The 25,819-nt window shown below is 37.2% G+C and overlaps 1 protein-coding gene across 1 annotated transcript in view; it reads left to right on the plus strand.

Annotated features, from left to right (window-relative positions):
• The first annotated feature begins 12,567 nt into the window (after positions 1-12,567).
• LOC134312002 (uncharacterized) overlaps positions 12,568-25,819 on the plus strand; it is a 42,211-nt gene continuing 28,959 nt past the window's right edge. Inside the window, exons 1-4 of the mRNA XM_062993650.1 lie at positions 12,568-13,143; positions 15,350-15,442; positions 16,392-16,625; positions 17,488-17,647. Coding sequence (XP_062849720.1) covers positions 12,568-13,143; positions 15,350-15,442; positions 16,392-16,625; positions 17,488-17,647 — 1,063 coding nt within the window. The remainder of the gene's footprint in view (positions 13,144-15,349; positions 15,443-16,391; positions 16,626-17,487; positions 17,648-25,819) is intronic.

A 25,819-nucleotide genomic window follows, 5' to 3' on the forward strand; every position in this document is an offset into this window, starting at 1 on the left:
GAAAAATAAAAGACAAACTGATTATTAAATAATATTAAAGAAAAAAAATATCCAACACCAACTGCCCATGTGTGAAAAAGTAAATATTAACAACTGTTGGATCCCAATATTATGCAAAGTTACTGAGTGGAATATGTTTATACAGTACCAGTCAAAAGTTTGGACACACCTTCTCTTCAATGGTTTTTCTTGATTATTTTTATTTTCTACATTGTAGATTAATAGTGAAGACATTCAACTATGAAGGAACACATGTGGAATTATGTAGTGAACAAAAAAGTGTTAAACAAACCAGAATATGTTTTATATTTTACCAACTCTACCTCTGCACAACACAACTGATGGTCTCAAACACATTTAAAAAGCAAGAAATTCCAGAAATTAACTCTTGACAAGGCACAAACGTTAATTGAAAACCATTCCAGGTGGCTACCTCATGAAGCTGATTGAGAAAATGCCAAGAGTGTGCAAAGCTGTCATCAGAGCAAAAAATAGCTACTTTAAAGAATATAAAATATAAAACATATTCTGGTTTGTTTAACACTTTCTTTGTTTACTACATAATTCCATATGTGTTCCTTCATAGTTTGGATGTCTTCAGTATTAATCTATAATGTAGAAAAAAAAAAAAAAATCAAGAAAAACCACAGGAATGAGAAGGTGTCTAAACTTTTGACTGGTACTGTATGGATATATGTTTTTTACATCAGTATATTAGGGGTGGGGCATTTTGAGCTTATCTGAATATACTGTATATTGTGATTATGTCCTGGGGAGCTACAGTCACCTCCATAATTATTAAACCCCCTGGTAAAGATGAGTAAAAAGGGTTAAATAACTTCATCTCACACTGAACCACAACAAGAAAATTATGCATCAGGAAGTCATTATTTTACATAATACAACCATATGTGCTGCAGTTATTAGTAAGAAATACTTTAATTAATTAAGGGTTGAATTTTTTTCTCATTGGTCATTAAAAAATTTTTTTTTTACATTTTGACCAGGGATGCCAATAATTATGGAAGTGACTGTAGATGCAATTTCTCAATTTTAGCAGAATCACTGATTATTTAATGCTAAAATAATGATCTACATTAAACAAAACATTTACAGTAAATTCACTTTGTTTACAGCTGTTTTTATTGTACCTACACAGGCTTTTATCTTTTTCTGATCTCAAATCATTTTCTGTCCAAATTTCACACATACCTTAAAAAAATCCAGTAGGTGGATTGGTTGCTCTAAATTCCTTCTGTCTGAGTGAGTAAATCTGTTAGTATGTTTTCCTGTGATTATTTGGTACCCTGTCCTGGGTTTAATCCTACACCGCATCTGTGTTTTTTTCTTTACTTCATGTTTATCTATCTGTTTCCTCGGCTGCTCCTGTTAGGGGTCGCAGGCGAATCGTGATCCGCATTATTAATTTTACGCCGTTTTTACGCCGGATGCCCTTCCTGACACGACCTTCTCTATTTATCCGGGCTTGGGACCTGCGCTACAATGCGCCGGTTTATGCATTCTAGCTGCCGGGTACCTATAGGACAATTCAGTGTCTCCAATTAGACTGGCTGCATGTTTTTGGACTGTGGGAGGAAACCCATGTAGACAAGGGGAGAACATGCAAACTTTACACAGAAAGGACCCGGACCGCCCCGCCTGGGGATCAAACCCAGGAACTTCTTGCTGTGAGGCGACAGTGCTACCCACTTAGCCACCGTGCCCCCTTTGTTTCATGTTTATAACTTTATTAATTCAATTTTTATTTTTGCTAGCTGCTTCATCCTGGTCAGGGTCATGGTGTGTCAGGCTGCTGATAGTTTTTAGGTCATAAATGAGATGTTTTGATTTGTATATTAGTGTTTATTGTTCCTGTAAAACAAAAAATAATTAGAACTAAAATTTCAGTCTTGTTTTTTTTGGAGAAGCTTAATAAAGTACAGAAGTTGTTACTGACCCAAACCTCCTGGACTCCTGGTGTTATTTCCTGGGTTGATACTGACTTTACTGTCTTGTTCTTTGGGGTCCCAGAGATCCCAGTGTTGTGTGGGGAAAGACAAAATTAACAAATTAATTAACCAAAGTAACTGGAGAGAGAGGTGAGAGATTATTTAAAGTTGTGTGTGTGTGTGTGTGTGTGTGTGTGTGTGTGTGTGTGTGTAGGAGTCAGCTGTACCCTCAGCACCAGACAGAAACTAAAACTAAAAATCAGCTGCCTATAATCATGTATTCTAGCTGGGGTCTCCAAACAGAGGTGTATAAATTTGGGGGTGTTTGGAACACAATATCAGTATAAGAATATAAATATAAAAATATTGTTTATTTGCAGTTTCCATGAAATGAAGCAAAGTCATAAAGTATCAAACAAATTAAAAAAGACAGGATATTTTGTGAGCTGTTACAGAGGCTCTTACATACAGTGGGGAAAATAAGTATTTGATACACTGCTGATTTTGCAAGTTTTCCCACCTACAAAGAATGGAGAGGTCTGTAATTTTTATCGTAGGCACACTTCAACTGTGAGAGACAGAATCTAAAACAAAAATCCAGATAATCACATTGTATGATTTTTAAATAATTAATTTGCATTTTATTGCATTAAATAAGTATTTGATACAATGGAAAAACAGAACCTAATATTTGGTACAGAAACCTTTACAGAGGTCAGACGTTTCCTGTAGTTCTTGACCAAGTTTGCACACACTGCAGCAGGGATTTTGGCCCAATCCTCCATACAGATCTTCTCCTGATCTTTCAGGTTTCGGGGCTGTCGCTGGGCAACATTGAGTTTCAACTCCCTCCAAAGATTTTCTATTGGGTTCAGGTCTGGAGACTGGCTAGGCCACTCCAGGACCTTGAAATGCTTCTTACGGAGCCACTCCTTAGTTGCCCTGGCTGTGTGTTTCAGGTCATTGTCATGCTGGAAGACCCAGCCACGACCCATCTTTAATGCTCCTACTGAGGGAAGAAGGTTGTTGGCCAAAATCTCGCTATACATGACCCCATCCATCCTCCCTTCAATACAGTGCAGTCGTCCTGTCCCTTTTGCAGAAAAGCACCCCCAAAGTAAGATGTTTCCACCCCCATGCTTCACGGTTGGGACGGTTATACTTATCCATCTTTTTCCTCCAAACATGGCGAGTGGAGTTTATACCAAAAAGCTCTATTTTGGTCTCATCTGACCACATGACCTTCTCCCATGCCTCCTCTGGATCATCCAGATGGTCACTGGCGAACTTCAAATGAGCCTGGACATGTGCTGGCGTGAGCAGGGGGACCTTGCGTGCCCTGCAAGATTTTAATCCATGGCGGCGTAGTGTGTTACTAACAGTAATTTTTGAGACTGTGGTCCCAGCTCTCTTCACGTCATTGACCATGTGGTTCTGGGCTGATTCCTGACCTTTCTCAGGATCATCCTTACCCCACGAGGTGAGATCTTGCATGGAGCAGCAGACCGAGGAAGATTGACAGTCATCTTGTGTTTCTTCCATTTTCTAATAATTGCGCCAACAGTTGTTGCCTTCTCACCAAGCTGCTTGCTGTTGTCCTGTAGCCCATCCCAGCCTTGTGCAGGTCTACAATTTTGTCCCTGGTGTCCTTAGACAGCTCTTTGGTGAAGAGGTTGGAGTGTGATTGATTGAGTGTGTGGACAGGTGTCTTTTATACAGGTTACGAGTTCAAACAGATGTAATAAATACAGGTAATGAGTGCAGAATAGGAGGAGCTTCTTAAAGAAAAACTAACAGGTCTGTAAGAGCCAGAATTCTTGCTTGTTGGTAGGTGATCAAATACTTATTTCATGCAATAAAAAGCAAATTAATTATTTAATTATCATACAATGTGATTATCTGGAATTTTTTTTAGATTCTGTCTCTCACAGTTGAAGTGTTCCTACGATAAAAATTACAGACCTCTCCATTCTTTGTAGGTGGGAAAACTTGCAAAATCGGCAGTGTATCAAATACTTATTTTCCTCACTGTAATTCTTGACACTATATTTTTGAGTCAATATGAGTAAGAAAATAGAAAGGATACATAAAAGATATAATTATGATGGGATTAAAGACAATTGCTGGATTGTCATTGGTAAAATGAACCTGGCTTACTTATTTTCCATATGTGGTAGGTCATGGCCACTGGTCACTGGAATTCTAAATGTGTGTGTGTGTGTGTGTGTGTGTGTGTGTGTGTGTGTGTGTGTGTGTTTGTATGTGTGTGTGTGCTTGGTTTGGGGGAGTAAATTATCTGTTTGTATGTTGTCTGTGAATGTCCAGATGTCTCTAGTTGGGATTTTGTGGTGAAGAATGCTTTATTTGCATGCACAATGGAGGATGTAGATTGGGGGTCTGTTCCTCTTGTACCAGTTGGTGAACTAAGCTTGTCCTGAGGTGTGTGAAGCTGTAACACTGATGGCTTTTAGTCCTTGTGGGTCCATGAATGGGGAATGCAACATAGACGCAGGATGCTTGTAAGTGTGAGGGAAGCAGGTTGAGATTCTCTTTTGGGGTTGTAAAATCCTGAGATTAACAGACCCTGGCATGAGGGGTCCTTTTAATGTGTGAGGGCCTCAGGATGAAATAGACATGTAGAGAAAATGGTGGATTCTGCTGCATTCCGGAATTAACTACACCCTAATCAACATGTATGCACTGGGTTTTATAACTGTATTTCAATGTTAATGAGGAGATGTGTTAATAAAAACATTAACTGGCTGTTGTGGCTTTTTATCAAGCTGTTCAAAATGTTGTATAATAAAAAATGCTTCTTTATTTTATAGTTATAGTTTAATTTATGTAGTTCAACCCTAATCCTATGTTTACATTTTTTATAAATGTGGGGCGGCACGGTGGCTACGTTTGTAGCCCTGTCACCTCACAACAAGAAGGTCCTGGGTTCGAGCATTTTTAATTGTTTTCACTTCTTGGTATTTTTCCAGTCATGGCTTCCTCCAGCAGTTCCCTCTCTGAAGATCAGCTCCAGTGCTTGATCTGTTTGGATGTGTTCATCAAGCCAGTCTCTACTACATGTGGACAAAACTTATGCAAAAAGTACACATCGAGTTTAAGGGTACAAATTTCTCGACGAGGGGCATCGAGTTTTAAAGACTTTGAATTTAAGGGAAGTCGAGTTACAAGGTACCAATGTACTATATAAAATGTATTAGTCATGCAGGGTATTTATTGAATACCCTTCATCATTTTTCATATCTGTATATTAATAATTTTCTTAGAAACCCTAACTAATAAAGTTATATAGTAATAAAATAATATTATTGTAAAACCAGCAAAAAGAAACCAGCAAGTGTATTACTAAGGTGCCGTGTCACAAGGGGCCACCATCAGCTTCTAGACATCTTTAAACTGTACTGTAGTAAAGGAACACCACCCCTCCAACAAAAGATCTTTACTTAGGGGTATTTTAATGATGAGCAGAGTACTGTTCAACTGGTCAGTCTGAAATTAACTCTGTAAAATCCAGTGCAGTGCCACTAGATGCACATAAGCCTCTACTGTCCTTTTGGTGTACACCATACGTGAACTTGTTCCATTAAAACACTAGACAATTCAGCAGTTGTTGTGACTGAAGCTTCTACCATCTGTTATTTAGTGATTAATCCTCTTTCTCATTCACTTACATTTTCCTCGTCATTTTTCTTTTACTTTTTATCAAGCTTTGCCCTGTCACATTTTGAAATTTCTTCAACTTCTCCAGAGTTGCCTTTTGCCTCTTGGTTGCAAAACTATTGTCTGACTATTGTCTATTGACTCTGAGCTTCTGTGGACAGATTCCTCCAGCCAAAGTTGCTGTTGTGCCATAAACTTGTTATTTTTAAATAATGAATTTAATGGCACTCTGTTGGATGTTTTAATTTTGGGATATTCATTTTCTTTAACGAATTCTGGGGCCTTCGTGTCTTTATATTGAGATACATGAATATTATTATTGTCTTTGTAAAAGTGCAACAAAACGGTGATGCAAATTCCTTACTAGATAATAACAACAATAATAAATTGTAAGTAAGAAAGTAAGTGAATAGGCAGATAGGGGGAAAAACAGCCAAACCAAAAACTAGCCTCTGTTTAAGGAGCACAATACTGATGTGTCCGAAGCCAAAACTAATTTAGTAATTTTACAGCAATGAGGATACGTAAGTTTGCACAGACAATTTAGATTTTTTATTTGTAATTATTTTATCTAATTATTTTCAGTGTTATGGGTTATTTTGTGCAGATGAATCCCATTTCAGGTTATTTTAATTTCAGGTTGTAACACCGCAAAATGTTAGAAAAATGAAAGACAGTAAATACCCATACAATGCACATCATGTCTAAATCGTGAATCAGAATCAGATTTATTTGCCAAGTATGTGGATACACACAAGGAATTTGTTTTCGCTGATGTTTATGCTGATGTTATTGCTGATGTTTTTGCTGATGTTATATCTCTAGTATTAATACAGTGTACAAGCAATGTATACATTAAACATTAAACACAAAAATATACAAACTATGAGACTATATACAGGCAATATACATATATGCAATTTGGAATATTTACACATGCTGCTAAATTGCATATCTGTATATTGCCTGTATAGACTGTAGTTATACTGTATATATAGAAGGATATTCTCATCCCCCTCGTTGGCACTGGAGTTCACTGTGAGCAATTGTGCCATCTGGTGCAGAAAAACTGGTACTGAACCACAGGAACAACTCAGTAAACTGGGCGTGGTGGCATGATGTAACTCAGATGAAAATGACAGGTGATGAAAATCAGTTTCCGAGAATCCACATCCTTTTACAGGAACACGATCTCCAGTCTGAAATTCCTTCTGTAGAAATGAAATAGATAAAGATGATGTTACATGATGTGTGTAGGCTGAGTAAATTGCCATGAAGAGTAAAAACAGGAATTTTGCTTAAACTTATTAAATATTACAAAGTAAAATAAATGGTTTTGTCAAAGTCTTGGCATAATGGGATGCTGTGAAAGCCACTTAAAAGCCAGTTCATGCTTTAAATTCTTATAATGGGATTAATTCTTAGCAATACTGAAACGTGAATGAGCGTTAATGATTGAAAGTGGTTGCAGTTTTTACTGCTAAAAATTATTATTCACAAGGGTCACAATGGTAATATTGGTAAAATGCTCATATAAACGGTGTTGTGTTTCCTCATGTGATTCTTATTGTATATTACATTTAGTTTGAGGCTCTTAGACATGTTAGTGTGGAAACTTAACAAAATAAATACAGGAGATTTAAAGGGTACAAATACTTTTTCACAAGACTGTACCTGTGTTATTATAGACACACCTACCTGCACTCACCTGTTGTTCTTTCTCGAGCGTCGCTAGTACAAATCACATTTCTGATGTCATGCTCATAATGAGGAATCCCCTTAAATGCTCAGTGGAATTTCCCCAAAATTTTGTTGTTTCTGAACTAGATAATAATGAGTTCGTTTACCTGAGATCCAGCAGCACTTGAGTGAATCTGCGCTCAGGAAACGATGGAGACTCTAAAGTCGTGTCTAAATTGTGTGGTTTCTTACTGTAACACTCTTATGATGGCTTATAAGCCCTCAGGTAAACTCAGGAAACGGAAACTCAGTGACGATGAGGAAAACCTTGAGATTTACATCCATCAGAAACACGGGAACACCATGGAGAGGTTTTGTGGCAAAGAAGACAAGAACCACAGTGATGTTTCTACTAAAAATGAAAGACGTGTTAATAAGGTGGGACAAACTTAAAAAAAATAATGTTTTATATAATGAAGATTTTTAGAAATCAATGTGTGGTTTTGTAAGAATTCATTTCTGTGTAACCGACAGGATTCTTTCTTGTAAGAAGCTGTAAATATGCGTGCTTAGGGCCCCCATGAAATATTTATTGTATTATTATATTTATTATTATTGAATTATTATTATTAAACAATGGCATTATTGAATAGGGCAGTGATAGCTCAGTGGTTAAGGTACTGGACTAGTAAACAGAAGGTTGCCGGTTCAAGCCCTGCCACCACCAAGTTGCCACTGTTGGGTCCCTGAGCAAGGCCCTTAACCCTCATCGTGTTCAGCTCATTGTATAAGTCGCTTTGGATAAAAGCGTCTGCTAAATGCTGAAAATGTAATAATAATTATTATTATTTTTGTTGTTGTTGTTATTATTATTATGTTTATTTTATTTAGTATTATTATTGTATTGTGTGGGAACCCAACACTGGCAGGTGATAAGAAGCGATCACAGATCAGACACGTCTACATTTACATTTTCAGCATTTAGCAGACGCTTTGAATCCAAAGCAACTTACAATTATGACTGAACACTAACACAATTTTGAGCAACTGAGGGTTAAGGGCCCCAACAGTGGCAACCTGGCAGTGGTGGGGCGTGAACCAGCAACCTTCTGATTACTAGTCCAGTACCTTAACCACTGAGCTATCACTGCCCTCGTCTAAATGGGTGTGTGGGGATCTGAGTATCAGATCTGTGATTGTGCAAGTGTCAGTAAATTCATTTGTAACTGGGAATGACTAAATGTAAATATCAGAAATAATATCAGCTATATATGACACAAGCAGAGATTCAGATGATGATGAACAAGAATGATGGATGATGGAGTCTAGCATGCTGTAGAACTAAATAAAGTGCATATGAGATGAGTGATTTTCCCTGTCTACTGCTGTACTGTAGATTTACTCATCCCTGTGCAGTTCTCCAACCAGCAAAAACTGGACTAAGACCAGTATTAAGTCTGGTGAGAGTGTGAAGACTCTAAAGTGATCCCTGGTTCATCTTCTGGAGTCTTGTGATGAGGAAATAAAGAGGTTTACAACGTATGGTAAGTACACAGTTAATCAATAGGAAATTGTGCATTCTGAATAATAGAAAGGAAGATATTTAAATTTATTTGCTGTCTTAGTAACAGAAATACATTCTTGATGCATTAGATTAATTCTGGATTTGTTTCTGGATTTTAAACCCCTTGCTTATGGTCATTGCTTTGTGGTCTAGCTGTCTGTTTTTGTTGTTGTGAGTCTAATTCTCTGCTATTCAACACAAATATTTTACACATGGAAATAATATGAAAATGTCATTATTCTTTTTTAAACAGATCTGAAGAGAATTCAGCAATATACAGGTGAGTGGCTCTCATTTTTTGACAAAATACTGTATACACTGTGTTACTAAAAGTATGCAAACCCCTAAATGTGAGCTTGTTGGACATTCAATTTCAAAACTATATGCATTTTGTGGCTATGTTGGTGTCTTCTTGGTACTCTGGTTTTATACAAACTCCCAAAAACATGCAGAAGGTGAATTGGCTACTCTAACCCTCCCCATGTCTGCTAGTTCTTGACTTGTGCCCAGTGCTTCTGGGTGGCACCAAACCCACAGCGTCTATGACCAGGATTAATTGGTTAGTAAAAATTAAAGGATGACATGAACTACAAACGCTTCAGCTGAAGTTGCTGAATGCAGTGCACACTTTTTACCAATAGATGGCACTACATACAAATGAATACATACCGCACATACAACCAGTGTAGCTCTAGAAAAATCCAGAAAGTCCAGCACTAATCAACCAGTATAATTCTACCGCAGTTGTATTGACTGCTTGGTAAGTTCCATATGGTTAAGAAAATCCTGCTAACAACAGTACATTTCCTAAACCGTTTAGCATCCACATATCTTGCTGATTTCCTAAAGCAGTATAGCCCATCCCAATCACTTCATTCAACTCAGGCTTTTTGTTACACTTGGCTCATTTGCAGGTCATCAAATAAAATATGTTTTTTCTTATAAAACCTAAGCTCTGAAATACACCAACCTAGATAATTGAACCCAGTAAAATACACTCCTCCAACCCAAATACACAAGACATTTTTGGATGGTAGGTGAATTTGGCCCTGCCCCATTCAAGTATTTGACCCTTTGAAGTACTGCAGTCACTACAGTATAACTGCAGATTGTTGTACTATGTAATATGCTTTAAAGTGATTGACTGCCAATGGGTGTGAGTGAGTAAATTGAGTGTGTACTGCCATGCTAGCATGTTTCTGTGTAGCTACCCACTGTTACCTTAAATATAAATTAAGACCTTACTAAAAAATAAACAAAGATACATTTAATTAAAACTTATTATTTTAATATAATATGTGTGATGGATTAGCATCCTGTCTGAGGTGTGTAACCGCCAAGTAATTCCCAGGAAACTGGACCCAGTGCCAGTCCAGGATTAAGCAGTGGTTAAGAATGAAAATAAAATAAACTGTAAAACCTTATAATTAAAATACATGTTATTGTTTTCTTTCTCTCAGTGGACGTGACTCTGGATCCCGATACAGCAAATTGTAATCTCATCCTGTCTGATGATGAAAAACAAGTAACACATGGAGACAAACGACAGAATCTCCCTGATAGTCAGGAGAGGTTCATTAGCTGCCCCTGTGTACTGGGAAAGCAGGGATTCTCTTCAGGAAGATTTTACTATGAGGTGCAGGTCTGTGGAAAGACAGACTGGGCTTTAGGAGTCACCAGAGGGTCCATTAACAGGACGGGGAAGGTGATATTCAGTCCGACGTTTGGATACTGGATCGTATGGCTGAGGAATAAGACTGAATATGAGTCTTGTGACTCGCTTCCTGTTCTTCTGTCATTGAAACAGGCTCCTCAGAAGGTGGGGGTGTTTGTGGATTATAAGGAGGGTTTGGTCTCCTTCTATGATGTAGATGCCAGGTCTCATATCTACAGTTTTACTGATCAATCTTTCAAGGGAGGACTTTATCCATATTTTTGTCCCTCTGTCAATTATAGAAGTACAAACTCAGCACCACTGATCATCACACCTGTCAACCATGAAGATTCTTTTCTTACAGAAGTCATCTTAGGTAGATAAAGCAGTGGATTATTGGTCACCACAGTGGATCATTCTGGTTCTCATACCTGATTTGGCGCAATTTTTTATGCCCTTCCTGATGCAGCCCTTTATTTCTGTCTAAACTTGGGGCCAGGACTGAGAGCACCCAGACAAGAGGACCTCCCAATGGCTAGACTGTTCAGAAATGCCACCCTTAACCCCCCACCCCACTTCCCACCACCACCACTACTGCTTCCTGCTCCTGTTTACCCACATTAAGCTGAGGCCTACAAGTTGAGACTGCTGTGGCAACAATGCAGCTCCTGCTAGATGACGGAAACCTGCCGTGTCTGCACTGAAAATGTCTAGAACTCACAACTTACAGTATTTCAGACTGGACAAACTGAATCTTTTTTTATCTATTTCTGTAGTTATAACTTTTTGTTTAAAATATTTTGTATATAAATCCAATTAATTCAAATTATTCGCCAGGCCACCCGAGGAGGATGGGGGTCCTGGCTGAGTCTGGTTCCTTCAAGGTTCTGGATGCTGTAAAGCTGCTTTAAAACAATGTCTATTGTAAAGCGCTATACAAATAAATTTGACTTGACTTGACTTTGCTCCGTTCCCTGCTGCACAACTCAGGCATCTTCAGATTAATCTGTTATAACCTACTGGTTAATAGATGTGAGGTTTGAAATTGTACTACTGTATTGTTACATATTTTAGGTCAATTCTCTTTGTTCATAAAGAGAATGTAGTTTTACACCTTGCACTATGTGATGGCACTTTTAGTCTCGTCCATGTTAATCGGCTAAAAGGGAACAGTATTGGTCAGCACACTATATATCCCTACTGGTCACTCTATTGTACAATTCAGTACTTCAGATATGTTTGCAGGATGAATGGGACTAAATAATACCTGAAACACTTCATTGTTTGGTATCCTTGGCCAAAGAGAGAAGGAAGAAGCAACATTACAAACATTTTTGGAAGCAGGCCTGTTGCAAAAATGAATGTATATTAACAAATGATATGAAAATAAACCAATAAAACATGAAATATTCTGAGTTAATTCTGTATTCAATAAAGTCAAAGTAAATGTAAGAAGCACTGCAGTTTTTTATTTGAATTTCCCATACTGTCTCAACTTTTTCTGATCAGGGTTTGTGGTTGTAATATGTGTTTGTCTATTATTTTAAACAAAACTGAATAATAAATGGTGTGGTTCAGATCACTAGCACTCTGTCCAGCGTGTATTCCTGAACTGCATCCAGGTTTACCAAGACAGACCCACCACGACCTTGACCAGATGGTAAAAATAAAAAAACTTTATGTTGTCATTCTCTCTCTCTCTCTCTATCTCGCTCTCTCTCTCTCTCTCTCTCTCTCTCTCTCTCTCTCCTCCCACCTTTAGTTCAGCAGAAATGAAAGTGAAACTGATCTGATCCTGTTCAGTCCGAGTGCAGATCTGTTTCATGTCTGTGTTTGTAGTTTTGTTGGTAATTTGAGTTTCTGATTGCAGGTGAGTTTATATCAGTTCTGTTTATTACAGTTTATTGTTACTTTATGTAGTTAAAATTGCTGATTTACTTTAAACTCACTTGTTTTGACCATAACGCTCACAAACTAAACCAGGAAGTCTGAGCTGCTGTAAATGACTTGCTGTGTTTACTGATGTTTTTGTTTACATGCAGAAAATGGCTGAGACAAATATTTCAGTAACTCAGGACCAGTTCAGCTGTTCAATCTGTCTGGAAATACTGAAGGATCCAGTAACTACATCATGTGGACACAGTTTCTGTATGGTGTGTATCAACAACTGCTGGGATCAGGAGGATGATAAGAGAACATACAGCTGTCCACAGTGTAGACAAACTTTCACTTCAAGACCTGTTGTGAGTAAAAGCATCATTCTGGCTGAAGTTGTGGGGAACCTGAAGAAGAGAGAATCCCAAGTTCCACTTCCTGGACCTGAAGATGTGGAGTGTGATTCCTGTACTGGGAGAAAATACAAAGCTGTTAAATCCTGTCTGGTGTGTTTGGCCTCTTTCTGTGAAACTCACCTCCAGCCTCACTATGAATCTCCTGCTTTTAAGAAGCACAAGCTGGTTAAAGCCTCCAGACGACTCCAGGAGCAGATCTGCTCTCAGCATGATAAACTGCTGGAGGTTTACTGTCGTACTGATCAGCAGTGTATCTGCATGTTGTGCACCATGGATGAACATAAAGGACATGATACAATATCAGCTGCAGGAGAAAGAACTGAGAAACAGGTAAAATATTATACAGCTCTCTTTAAGATAAACAACTAATTTATATGATTGCTGCTTTATTACTAACATTTTACTCAAGCTGAACTAAATTAAAATAATGTTTTTATATTCTCACACTGTACAGATTATTAGGTAGATTTACCTTGTGCAGACACTTAATGATCATGACATCTGGTACACCTAACATCTGCTGTGGGTGATTTTGTACACACATGAAAGTTTTCTGATCTCTGCATTTGTATCAGTGAAATTTTCTACAACCCTAAATCAGAAAAAGTTGGGACAGTATGGAAAAAAGCAAATAAAATAAAAATGCAGTGTTCCTTACATTTGACTTTGACTGTTATCAGCAACAAGTCCAAAAGCCAGGGTCTGTCATGGTATGGGGGTGTGTCAGTGCCATTGGCAAAAGTCATTAACACTTCTGTGATGCAGCATTAATGCAGAAAAGTACACTGAGATCTCAGCAACATGTTCTGCCTTCAAGACGTCGTCTTTTCCAGGGACATCCAGCATTTTTTAACAAGACGGTGCAAAACCACCTGCTGCAAACATTACAAAGGCATGGCTGCGGATGAAGAGGGTACAGGTACTGGACTGGCCTGTCTGCAGTTCTGACCTGTCCTCAATAGAGAACGTGTGGAGAATTTTGAAACGAAAAATGCGAAAACGACAACCCCGTACTGTTGTACATCTTAAGACGTGTTTGCAGGTAAAATGAGACAAAATAAAAGCTGAAACACTAAATCACTTGGTCTCCTCAGTCTTTTAAGTGTGGTGAAAAGGAATGGCAACATTACAAAGTGGTAAATGCTTTACTGTCCCAAAATTTTTTGGAATGCAATGCAGGCCTGAAATGCAGGAATGGATGTTTATTAATAAATGAAATGAAGTTGAGCAGATAAAACATGAAATATCTCAGTTTCATCCTGTCTGACATCAAATAAAAGTCAATGTAAATGTAAGAAACACTGTGTTTTTTATTATTTGCATTTTCCATACTGTCCCAACTTTTTCTGATTTGGGGTTGTATATTTAGTGTATAATACACTGCTCAAAAAAATTAAGGGAACACTTAAATCATACATCGGATCTTGATGAACAAAAGATTCAAAGTGAAAATCTTTACTGATATAAATTGTGTAATTAGTGTTAAGAACAAAATGACATAACAGTCAATGGAAACCAAAATCATCAACCCAATGGAGGGCTGAACTAAAATTCATATCAAAAATCAAAGAAAAACATTGAAATAATAGGCTCATTCAATATCCGTGAATTTTATCACGGCAACTCATAATGTTACTCAGTAGTGTGTATGGCCCAAATGTGCCTGTATGCACTCCAGCAAAATGTGGGCATGCTACTGATGAGACAGCGGATGGTATCCTGGGGGGTGTCCTCCCAGACCTGGTTCAGGGCATCAGTGAGCTCCTGGACAATTTGTGGCATGACTTGGTGGCATCGGATGCACCGATACATAAAGTCCCATAAAGGCTCTCATGCCCCACTCATGGAGTCTGTTTCTGACAGTAGCCCGCTGGAGGTCACTTTGTAGGGCTCTGGCAGTGCTCTGACTGTTTCTCCTCGCACATCCTGCTGCTGGGTTGATGCCCTTCTACGGCCCTGTCCTACTCTTCTTGGGGAATGCCCTGTGTCCTGGTATCTCCTCCATGCTCTTGAGACTGTGCTGGGAAACACAGCAAACCTTCTTGTGACAGCACGTATGGATGTGCCATCCTGGAGTAGCTGGATTCCCTGTGCAACCTGAAAGGGCTGCAGGTATCGCCTCCTGCTACCAGCAGTGACAAGGACACTAGCAAAATGTAAAACTAGAGAAGAATCAGTAAGGAAGGAGAGAGTATTTGTCTGTGGTAACCACCTGCAAAATCATTCCCTTTTTGGGATTGTCTTGCTGTTGCCTCTCCGATGCACCTATTGTCACTTTTATTTGCACCAAAGCAGGTAAACTTTGTTTACAATCACTTATGCTTTCTAACTGGGTAGATTGATATCCCTGAGGTTTAACTGACTTTGTGTTATACTGCGATGATTAAGTGTTCCCTTAATTTTTTGAGCAGTGTAGTAAACAAAAATTAAAGCGTTACAGATTAGTGTTAGATTAGCGTTTACACTGACGTGTGGTTGTTTGTGTAGTGCTGGTACACAGTACAAGTAAATTCTGAATTATTATTCTGTGTAGAAGCAGCTGCTGGAGATCCAGAGAAAATTCCAGAAGGAAATCCAGAACAGAGAGAAGAAACTTAATGAGCTGATAAACGCTGTCGAGTCTCACAAGGTAGATTTGATAAACAAAAAGCTCTCAGGATATTAGTGATTGTTAAAACTCGGAATATGACTAAAAACTGTAATTTTTTGAATGATGAATGAAACACATTTACTTTTTCATTGTTTTGTAACTGGTAAGAAACATCATTAAGACAGACTCTACAGAGTCTCAGGTATATTTGCAAGTGATGGAGCTTTTTGTGCATAACAACAAAATTCATTAAATTCTGCCTGATTAGTTGGTGATTGATGCTGTACAGCAATTCTGAGGTCTTGCTAATGATTATAAGGGTGATACAATCAAGACTGGGCCACTAAAGGAAATGAATTTACTTTATTGAAAACCAGTACATTGTTGCTTTGGGTCGAGATGCTTAAAATTATTTATTGTATAGGTTTTCTGGTAAAAAAAACCAAATGTTTTCTATAAGACTTCTAGAAGTCTAGAAGACGACTATAGTAATTTTCCTAGTACTGTACTTGCCAGACTGTTATTTCCTGCTGAAAAGAATTTCTGAAACAGTATGCTACCACCAGCATAGTATGGATAGTGTTTTGAGGACAGTATGGATAGTCATATAATTTATAATTGAGGCCATTATGTGAAAAGATTTTTGCCATTTAACATTTTTAAATTCCTCAATGAGTGTGTTTATTTGTAACAAAGAGCTATGAACCTTACATTGTCATTTACTATTCCAAGGCAATCAGAATGACTTTTGGTGTCACAGTAGTAATTCAGATCTTTTACATTTTGGTTTTTTAACTAAGCGATTTGAAGTGTCTTTCCTAGGCAGTGTGGCTGTAGTTTTAATTTTGTTACTTTCTTTATGATAGACTGAACTTGAGCTCTGAGCTTCTCTATGACTATATCAATTATTTTAAATGTTTTCTGATTTCATTTTTATTTCTAATGTTTCCACTTTCTTGTTGTTTGTTGTTTCTGAATCATCTAACAGTGTTCTGCACAGACAGCAGTGGAGAACATTGAGAGGATCTGTACTGAACTAATCAACTCAATTAGGAAAAGATACTCCGAGGTGAAAGAACTGATCAGAGATCGAGAGAAAGCTGAAGTCAGTCAAGCTGAAAGGGTCCTGAAGCAATTGGAGCAGGAAATTGAAGATCTGAAGAAGAAAGATGCTGAACTGGAGCAGCTTTCACACACAGAGGATCCCATCCATTTCCTCCAGGTAACAGCACTAAAAAACACTGGTGGAAAGGTGGATAGACAGTTCAGATACACTTTAGTTGACTTGCATATTAACAGCTTAAATGTCATGCTAATTACATTTAAGCTTAAACATTAAGCCCATAATAAAAACCTGTTTCACAATAACTAACAATAACAAACAGAGTTTATAAATAGTGGGTAACAGTCCAGACAGGACAAATAAAAAAGGCTACCAAATTCAGACACTGGTCTTTAAATAAACAGGGCAAACAACAAACAAGTGATGCAGACAAATTAGGTTCAATGCTTGGGTAATGGCGGTCTCTGGTGGACAGGTAGTGAAATAACAGGGCTGGTGTTACTCGTTGAAACACTTTGGGTTGGTTTCCCAGACAGGGATAATGGAGAATCTCAATTCAAAATGCTGTGTAGTCTAGGACTAGGCTTAATCCCTGTCTGTGAAACCAACCCATTGTGTTTAAACTGTAAGATTATTTGCTGACTCATTTCATTTTTGGAGCCTCAACCAGTTGTTGACCATAATGGACTGGTCTTATAAACATAATTGTATTATCTGTTTAAGATGTTTTTGAAACATTTTACAGTGATCACAGTATTGAAATGCTTTACAGGTATTAGTTTCAGAATGATTAAATATTTACATAAATTAATAAAGTTAATAAGGTAATTCAATACATATCTGGTCAAGTTGTTCAAAATGGATCAAAGGAAATTATCTGGAAGTAAGGTTCCTTTGTTGTTATTTATTTTTTGTTGTAATGTTATTTAGAGAAACATCACTGTGCTTCGTGTGTCATCCATCATTTGTGTTTGATCATCATCTTGTTGTTTCTCGGTGAACATTATTTATCCGGATGTAGAGCTTTCAGTCTCTCTTGACTCCTGCTGGATCTGCAGAATCACCCGCCATCACAATCAGTCCTTTCCTCTCATTTGATGATGTTACAGAGTCTGTATCTCAGCTGAGAGAGAAAGTAGAAGAATTCTGGGAAGAGCAGTTTGAGAAGATACCAAATGAAGGTGAGTTAAAGCCCTCAATGTTCCATTGTTTCCTAAATGCTCAGTACTCAAATATCAAACAAAACATACAAATCCACCAACATTTAACTTACTACATTTAACAACACTTGTTTTATAAACCACCCTATTGTGGTCAGAGTTACAGTGAGTTCAGTGTAAAATGACATACTGCTCAAAAGGTAGGAATACACACAAAGTGACAAAGTGACAAAGTGGAAGTATATATACTGGGAGAACATGTCAAACTTCTTACAGGCTGTAACCAGAAGCAATGATCAAACCCAGGATGCATCTTGCTGTGGGCCTTGTTAGCTGCACAACCACTTTGCCCACAACACTTTCTGATGTTATTATTTATTTACTGTGATTAGTGATTGTACTGTAACTCTTTCTGTAGTGAAGAAAGTCCGGATTACTCCACCTACTGAACCTGAAATCAGAGACGATTTTCTACAATGTAAGTTTTTAAAAAATACACAAACATAAACAGTGCTGTGAAGAACTATATGCAGCTCCGTATATTTTAATATTTGTCACACTTCACTAGTTCAGATGCTACAGCAGATCTGTTGGGTCTCAATCCAAAATTTCAACTTTATTTCTATTGAGTCATTTTGACAAAGATTTACTCTTATTTGGAATTGTTGTTGTTGTTTTGTATTAATTGTGTTTGAGCTCTAAATTATGAACTGATGACCAGACATTCTTCTTCAGCCCTGAAGCAGCAAAGCATTCCAGCACCATCACACTATCACCATCATGACTGACTGTTAGTCAGATGTTGTCATTGCAAAATGCTGTTTTAGCTTCATTGCAGGTGTAACAGGACCCACATCTTTTAAAAAGCTCCACAGAACACTATTCTAAATGGCTTGGGTATCATCAAGAGTTTTTTATATTGGCAAATGAAAGGCGAGGCTTTATGTTCCTCTTTGTTTGCAGTGATTTTACCTTGCAGCCAGATGTAATTTAAGTTAGGCAATTCTTGTGGTTTCTTAAATGTTTGTCTGGGTTCTTGCATGTTTTCCTTTGTGGTAGTGCAAGTGGTAGTGTATTTAATGAGATCTCGACGAGTGTATCTAATGTATCTCGACGACTTTCTCCTTGTCTACTTCCCATCTTTTGGGCATTGCTAAAAATAAAGCCAAAAGATATTGCAGGGCAACCAGGCAGTAGTAAAACTATATGTGCTTGTGCAGTTTTATATGCTTACATTTCTTTTTCTGTGGTCTTAAAGGTGCTACATTATTCAATGATTTCAGCATGGATTTCTTGTATAAGACATTTTTTAAGTGAATGTGAGTTTTTCTGTTTATTGTGTGTACAAACAGCTTTTATGGCTGATGACATGTGGGAGGTTGGCAGGGACAATGAGGTGTTCTATCCTTATAAGTGGGGCCTTTTCTTGCTTCTTAATGAAGTCTAGTGACTTCTCTTACTTTTTGCCTAATATAGTAATGTTTGCTCGTTTCTGATGCCATTTTGACTCAACACATATTCACCCAGTTGTAAAAAGCATCAGTCATTCTTTATGATATGCGAAACTTCAGGGCTCACACTGACTTCAGTCCTTATAGCCTGAATTGAACTTGCCTCTGAGAGATGCCGACGCTCTTCTTCCTGCCACCACACTGATTTGTGTTACGTACTGCTTGTTGTCCCTCATTTCTCCACACCACACCATAGTGCATGTGCAGGCTTCTCTCTGGTGTTTACTTAAGAACAGGTGGCACTTTAATCAGATACAATGCGATGCAATGAGGGGAGGATTTGATGAAAAAATGGGAGCTTTACTATTGGGGATGTGAGTGTTCGTCTCCATTTGCACTCATTTTACCCACTAATTAGTCTGACATTTGTCCCAAAAAGTATGTTGTGTGGGTGCACACTTGCTTATACACACAAACATACACACACTTACACACATACTGTCGCATCCACACACACACTAGCCTGCACACACATACATGGGTCAAAGACGAGACGTAACTTTTTAGTGTCCCCACTTGATAAATAATGTACAATTATATTAATATAAGTGGATATACCTTCAATCTACTCCATTTGTACATCTTTACTGAAACCTAAAGTAATTTTTACGGAAAATGTATGATTTTTGAAAAAATAACCCTTGAAACCCCCAAAATGTCATTCAGTGCAACGGTCCCCCTACCTCTTTAAGTAATAAAACATTAAGAAAAAACTAATTAATCTTAAGTAAAACTTAAAATTTACTGCTTTGGCATAATTGTACAAATGTCATGTGTGACATATTAAATAATATTCAATCAGATGTGTTTTTTAATATTAATAATATTCAGGATACTTTCAGTCCCCATTTTCCCAATCTTCAGTTGTCATTCAGTACAACGTTAATAAAAAGCCTTATTTTAATATGCAATCAAGCTACTGCAGTCATGTGACCAATTATAACAACAAAAGAAGACTCCTGGGGACCCTTCAGCACACTCGAGGTCAATGCATTTTAACGTTATTTGATAAAAATGTCTTTTTACTGACACAGTACATTAAAGAACAAAACTGAGTGTCATTCAGTACAACACAGAAAACGTAATATTACAGTTAATCTTGTAAACAAACAAGGTTATTAACATTTAAATGTGAATATGTGTAGAAATGTCTTTGAGCTAAGGTCAATGTTAGCTTTTGCTAACCACTGGGATAACTGTAAAATGTGCTAAAGTAAAATTTCTGTCATTCAGTACAACAACAGTCATTCAGTGCAACAGAATTTCCCTGTTGCACTAAATTGACAATGACATTGTTATACTGACTTTATAATGTTTTAAAATAATTTTTAAATATTAAAACCACTTTTTTCCATTCTAGTCTTCCTTAATAAGAGCAGTAATTACAATGAATATTAATAATTATGTTTTTGATGAAGTGGTCCCTGAGATTTTGTTCTTGTCAAGTACGATGACCTGCCATTCGTTGGGCAGGTACTGCTGTCTGTAGGAGATGAGGTGCAAGTTAGCTGCATGCTACAAAATTGAAACAGAAATTCCTTTGTGTGGCCAAATCCACCTGATGAAATTTACTACCTTAAGTCTGATGTCAAAATCATAATCGCAGAACCAAAGCCATGTACAGCAAAAACCTCAAGGTTAACAACAAAAGACTGGAAAACATTTGTTCAGTTCATGAAATAAAATGCGACTTCAAATGGTTTTCACGGCTGAATGAATTTAGATTTACTGCAGCAACTTTTTCACGTGTTATGACACAAATTCCAAACTTCCACACTGTTCTGGTGCCTTACAAGTTGTTATGATGGCTTCATTAGCTATGTTTTTCATTGCCTTACTTTTTTTATGATGTAGTAATATTATAACACATACTTGCCACTGGTGTGGCATATTTTCATTCTACTACTGTTACTTTAATCAATAAAGAACTTAAAAACAAATTAAGTCATGAATATTCTGATGTAACAGGATAATTTGGAGTATGTCATTCAGTGCAACATAAAATCATCATACAGTGCAACAAAAACATTTGCTTAAAATAACTGTAATAAGTAATTATTATATATATTTTTTTCATGTGAATGCAAGAGAATCCAGGCCTGCTTCATAGAAAACAGAGTTTGATTAGGTTTCAAATAGAATAGAATGTGTAGCAAAAACATCTTGTATACAAATAAACAAAATCCCAAGACGCATTAGAGTGAAAACAATGCACAGAAAATTCAAAACAGAGTAAGTACAGTTTCTTCTGAGGTTTTAAATCTTTTGTAAGAGATATACTAAACTTATACATTTGAAATGGCTAAGATTGTTCCTTGTGTGTGTATTTTGTCATAAATTAGTCGTTGCACTGAATGACATTTTTGTGCCCTTGTTGTGTGTCAACAACACTAAAATTATCAAATAAGCAAAATGCTGAGAAAAAAAATACATATTTACATAGGTGACACATTTGTGCACAATATTAAATGAAAAAATTATACAATTTAACCATTGTATTTTTTTGGTACTTGGAACACCCTATTCGTCTTTCACCCACATACACACACACATGCTTACACACATACTGTCTCACATTCACACACACAATTTTTTATGTTGCATTTTCTCTCCACAGATTTCTGTTGGTTCACACTGGATCCAAACACAGCACATAAACGCCTCAGTCTGTCTGAGGAGAACAAAGTGGCGACCTGGATTGGAATAGACCAGTCGTATCCTGATCATCCAGATAGATTTGATTATTACTCTCAGGTTCTGTGTAGAGAGAGTGTGAGTGGACGCTGTTACTGGGAGGTTCAGCTGAGTGGAAATGGTTGGGCTTATATAGTAGTGTCATATAAAAGCATCAGCAGGAAAGGAGGTGGTTATGAGTGTTTGTTTGGATGTAATGATCAGTCCTGGAGTTTGTTATGTTCTCCATCCAGCTTTTCATTCCTGCATAATTACAAGGAAACTGAAATTCCCATAATGCCGAGTTCCTCTAGAATAGGAGTGTATGTGGATTACAGAGCAGGAACTCTGTCCTTCTACAGCGTCTCTGATACAATGAAGCTCCTCCACAGAGTTCAGACCACGTTCACTCAGCTCCTCTACACAGGATTTAGAGTTTCTTCAGGATCAACAGTGAAACTGTCAGATTCAACAAATTAAATGTAAAATTTACATGGAAGTACACCCCAGCAACAAAATTTGTGATTGGTTCAGAGATATTTAAAAAAATAGCCTAATATTAAAATTTACATTAATAATTATTTTACTGTGTAGGACTCAATTCTGTAATACAGGCATAACTAGTCGTACATGGCACTGTGTAAATAATACAACATTTAATGCATTTTAATCAGCGTTCTTTTTTTATTTTTTTGCAGATGAACTTTGCATTTAAGAAACAGCTTTAACAAAAAATTAACCAAATAACTTTTTGAAATACAGTACCAGTCAAAAGTTTTTTGACTGGTACTGTATTTCAAAAAGTTATTTGGTTAATTTGTAGTTAAAGCTGTTTCTTAAATGCAAAGTTCATTTGCAAAAAAAAAAAAAAAGTCTAAAAGGAAGCGTCTAAAGAGGGTATGAGGCAGAACGCTGATTTGTATATTTCATTGTTGTTTGCTCCTTGTTTACTGCAGAGTTAGTTTGTGAAATTTTATTCATTTTTGGATGTTTATTGGCCGAGAACAAAGAAATACTATAATACAAGAAAAATAAATAAATTACGTCTCGGACCTTAGCGAACATCCAGTATAAAACTATCATGAACACGGTGGTGTACAACGTCCAGTACGGAAATCGCTTAACCATATTGTTTACATTATTGCAAAAATAGAGCAAAAATATGCATGTCAAATATACAAACGCAAAAGTCAAAACAACAGGAGATGCGTTGTTACGTTATTATTTCTTTTTCAACACTTGTGCAGGGGGCACGGTGGCTAAGTGGGTGTCGCCTCACAGCAAGAAGTTTCGATTTCCAGGTCCGGGTCCTTTCTGTGTGGAGTTTGCATGTTCTCCCTCTGTCTGCGTGAGTTTCCTCCGGGGGCTCCGGTTTCCTCCCACAGTCCAAAGACATTTAAGTCACGTGAATTGGAGATACTAAATTGTCCATGACTGTGTTTGATGTAACCTTGTGAACTAATGAATCTTGTGTAATGAGTAACTATCGTTCCTGTCATGAATGTAACCAAAGTGTAAAACATGACGTAAAAATCCTAATAAACAAACAACACTTGTGCTTGATTTACGCTGTCTATATATTAAGTAAACACGCATGTCATCGCATGCACACGCTTGCACGTTTATTTCCAGTTGAACTGATAGAAAATGTTGAATTTGTACAATAAAATATGATCCGTTATTTAATTTCTGCTTGTTTGTTGTTTGACTTTTGATCTTGAATTGAAAAATGTAAAGTGAAAAACGAATGACCAAGGTACACGGTCCCCTTTGCTTGCGTTGCGCTTGGGGTGGCAATGAGAAAATCTGCGGCGGGGGGGGGGGGGGGGATGCCCAGCCCCCCCTAGCGCCACCCCTGATCAGAGGTGTAATGGATTGATTCCCTTTACCCAGTGTTTCTTGCAGCAGAAAGTGTAGATTGGTCCTTTCCAACAGCAAGAGAACTACATTTCCCAAAAACCACTGCGGTGATTAGCAATAACTCGCAGCACCTGAGGATACCCTGAGCGTTACTCTGTGTTGAGTCAAACTCAGTCGGTATGGTAGTTGACCGGTGCACGTTATCTTGATCTTTGCTTCATTTAAAAGAGTTTTTTCGCGTTAAAGTTAAAAGAAAGTTGTACTAAAACAATGAGCGATGACTTTGGGCAGTACAGAGACACTTATAACCAGTGCAAAGCGCTTATAACCAGTAATAATGGAGAGAAGTTGAGTGTTGTTAGTACTTTTAGTACATTCAGCCACGTTACGCTTTATTTAGTTTAAGCTTTTTGCGGGTTCAGAACCTCGATCTGCATAAACACCACACGTGATGTAAATCCAGTTAAACACAGATACATGTGTAGCTTTTAGACTGGATTTCATGGTTATTTTACATAGATGGATGTTTGTGTCATGGAACTTTTGTGATGTTTTATCGCTCAAGTCGAGCGCTGAGCAAATTGGCAATTTATGCCGAGGGTCGCGGTGAGAGCGAAGCGCAAAACGCTTGTCACGTCAATGAACTAAAGAAAACAACAACTGAGACAAACACCTCACGTCTTCTTATCACCAACAGCTGATCGATGCTTTGTGCATAAAAACAAATATCTGTAACAGCAGCACAAATACTCGCAGTTAATCTATACGCTCCACCATCATGTTAAGATTCTTTACTTTTTTTATGTAACGCCCACCGTTGATGACGCGGCTTGGTTCCCAAAAACTGGTGGAAGCGCGGATCGGTTCTCTACAAAAAAGGTTTGAAGAAACACGAACAGAACCGGTTCAAGAACAGGGGTTCTTTTGGTGGAAAAGAGCTATGTGAGAAATAGTAAATAGATGAAAATGGGGGATATGGGCCAAATCTGGGCCAGAATAATTTTGCTATCTGGGTACCCTCGGTTTAGTAATCCGTACCCTCGGTTTAGTAAACCGTACCCTCGGTTTAGTAAACCGTACCCTCGGTTTAGTAATCCGTACCCTCAGTTTAGTAATCCGTACCCTCAGTTTAGTAAACCGTACGCACGGATTGTCTGCGCTACAAGTTTTACTGTGCGCCCACACCCCGTTTTACGGTTATACAGTTGCGAAGCATTGAAGAGAATAAAGCATCTTTTTACAGCTGGGGTGATGGGATAGCAAACTTATTAAAAAGTCAAATCAAAATCTTATCAAATGCCACCCCACAATCATAAATAACACGAGTACTCAGCTTGTGATTTGAGAGTATTTTACCTTAGGAATTTAGAATAATAGGATTGCAAACCAACGTAAAGTGAAATGTATAAATGTCTGAGACTCATAAAGTCAGTAAGTAGAAGTAGGAGTATTCTTTAAGAGTCTGATGGGGTGATTTGATAATAATTTGATTTGCATTTTACTTTACGTTGGTTTGCAATCCTATTATTCTAAATTCCTAGGGTAAAATAGTCTCAAAATCACAAGATGAGTACTAGTGTTATTTATTGATTTATTTATTTATTGTTTATTTATTGTTATTGATTTGACTTTTTAATAAGTTTGCTATCCCATCACCCCAGATCACTACAGTAAAGATGTCTGAATTGTATTCCATTAATAAAAGAGTTAATGCTCTTAAAGAAAAAAGTGGAGTGCTTTGATAATAATTTGATTTGCTTATTTTAGACCTTTCAGATTGGTCTGTAACAATTCCACTTGTTTTAATGGAATTGTAAAATTTTACATTTGCATAATTTTACCATGGTATGTCTTTTGTTGCCTATATATATATATATATATATATATATATATATATATATATATATATATATATATATATATATATATATATATATATATATATATATATATATATATATACAGTGTATCACAGAAGTGAGTACACCCCTCACATTTCTGCAGATATTTAAGTATATCTTTTCATGGGACAACACTGACAAAATGACACTTTGACACAATGAAAAGTAGTCTGTGTGCAGCTTATATAACAGTGTAAATGTATTCTTCCCTCAAAATAACTCAATATACAGCCATTAATGTCTAAACC

This window comes from Trichomycterus rosablanca, chromosome 4, assembly GCF_030014385.1.
Source record: "Trichomycterus rosablanca isolate fTriRos1 chromosome 4, fTriRos1.hap1, whole genome shotgun sequence".
NCBI classification, from domain to species: domain Eukaryota; kingdom Metazoa; phylum Chordata; class Actinopteri; order Siluriformes; family Trichomycteridae; genus Trichomycterus; species Trichomycterus rosablanca.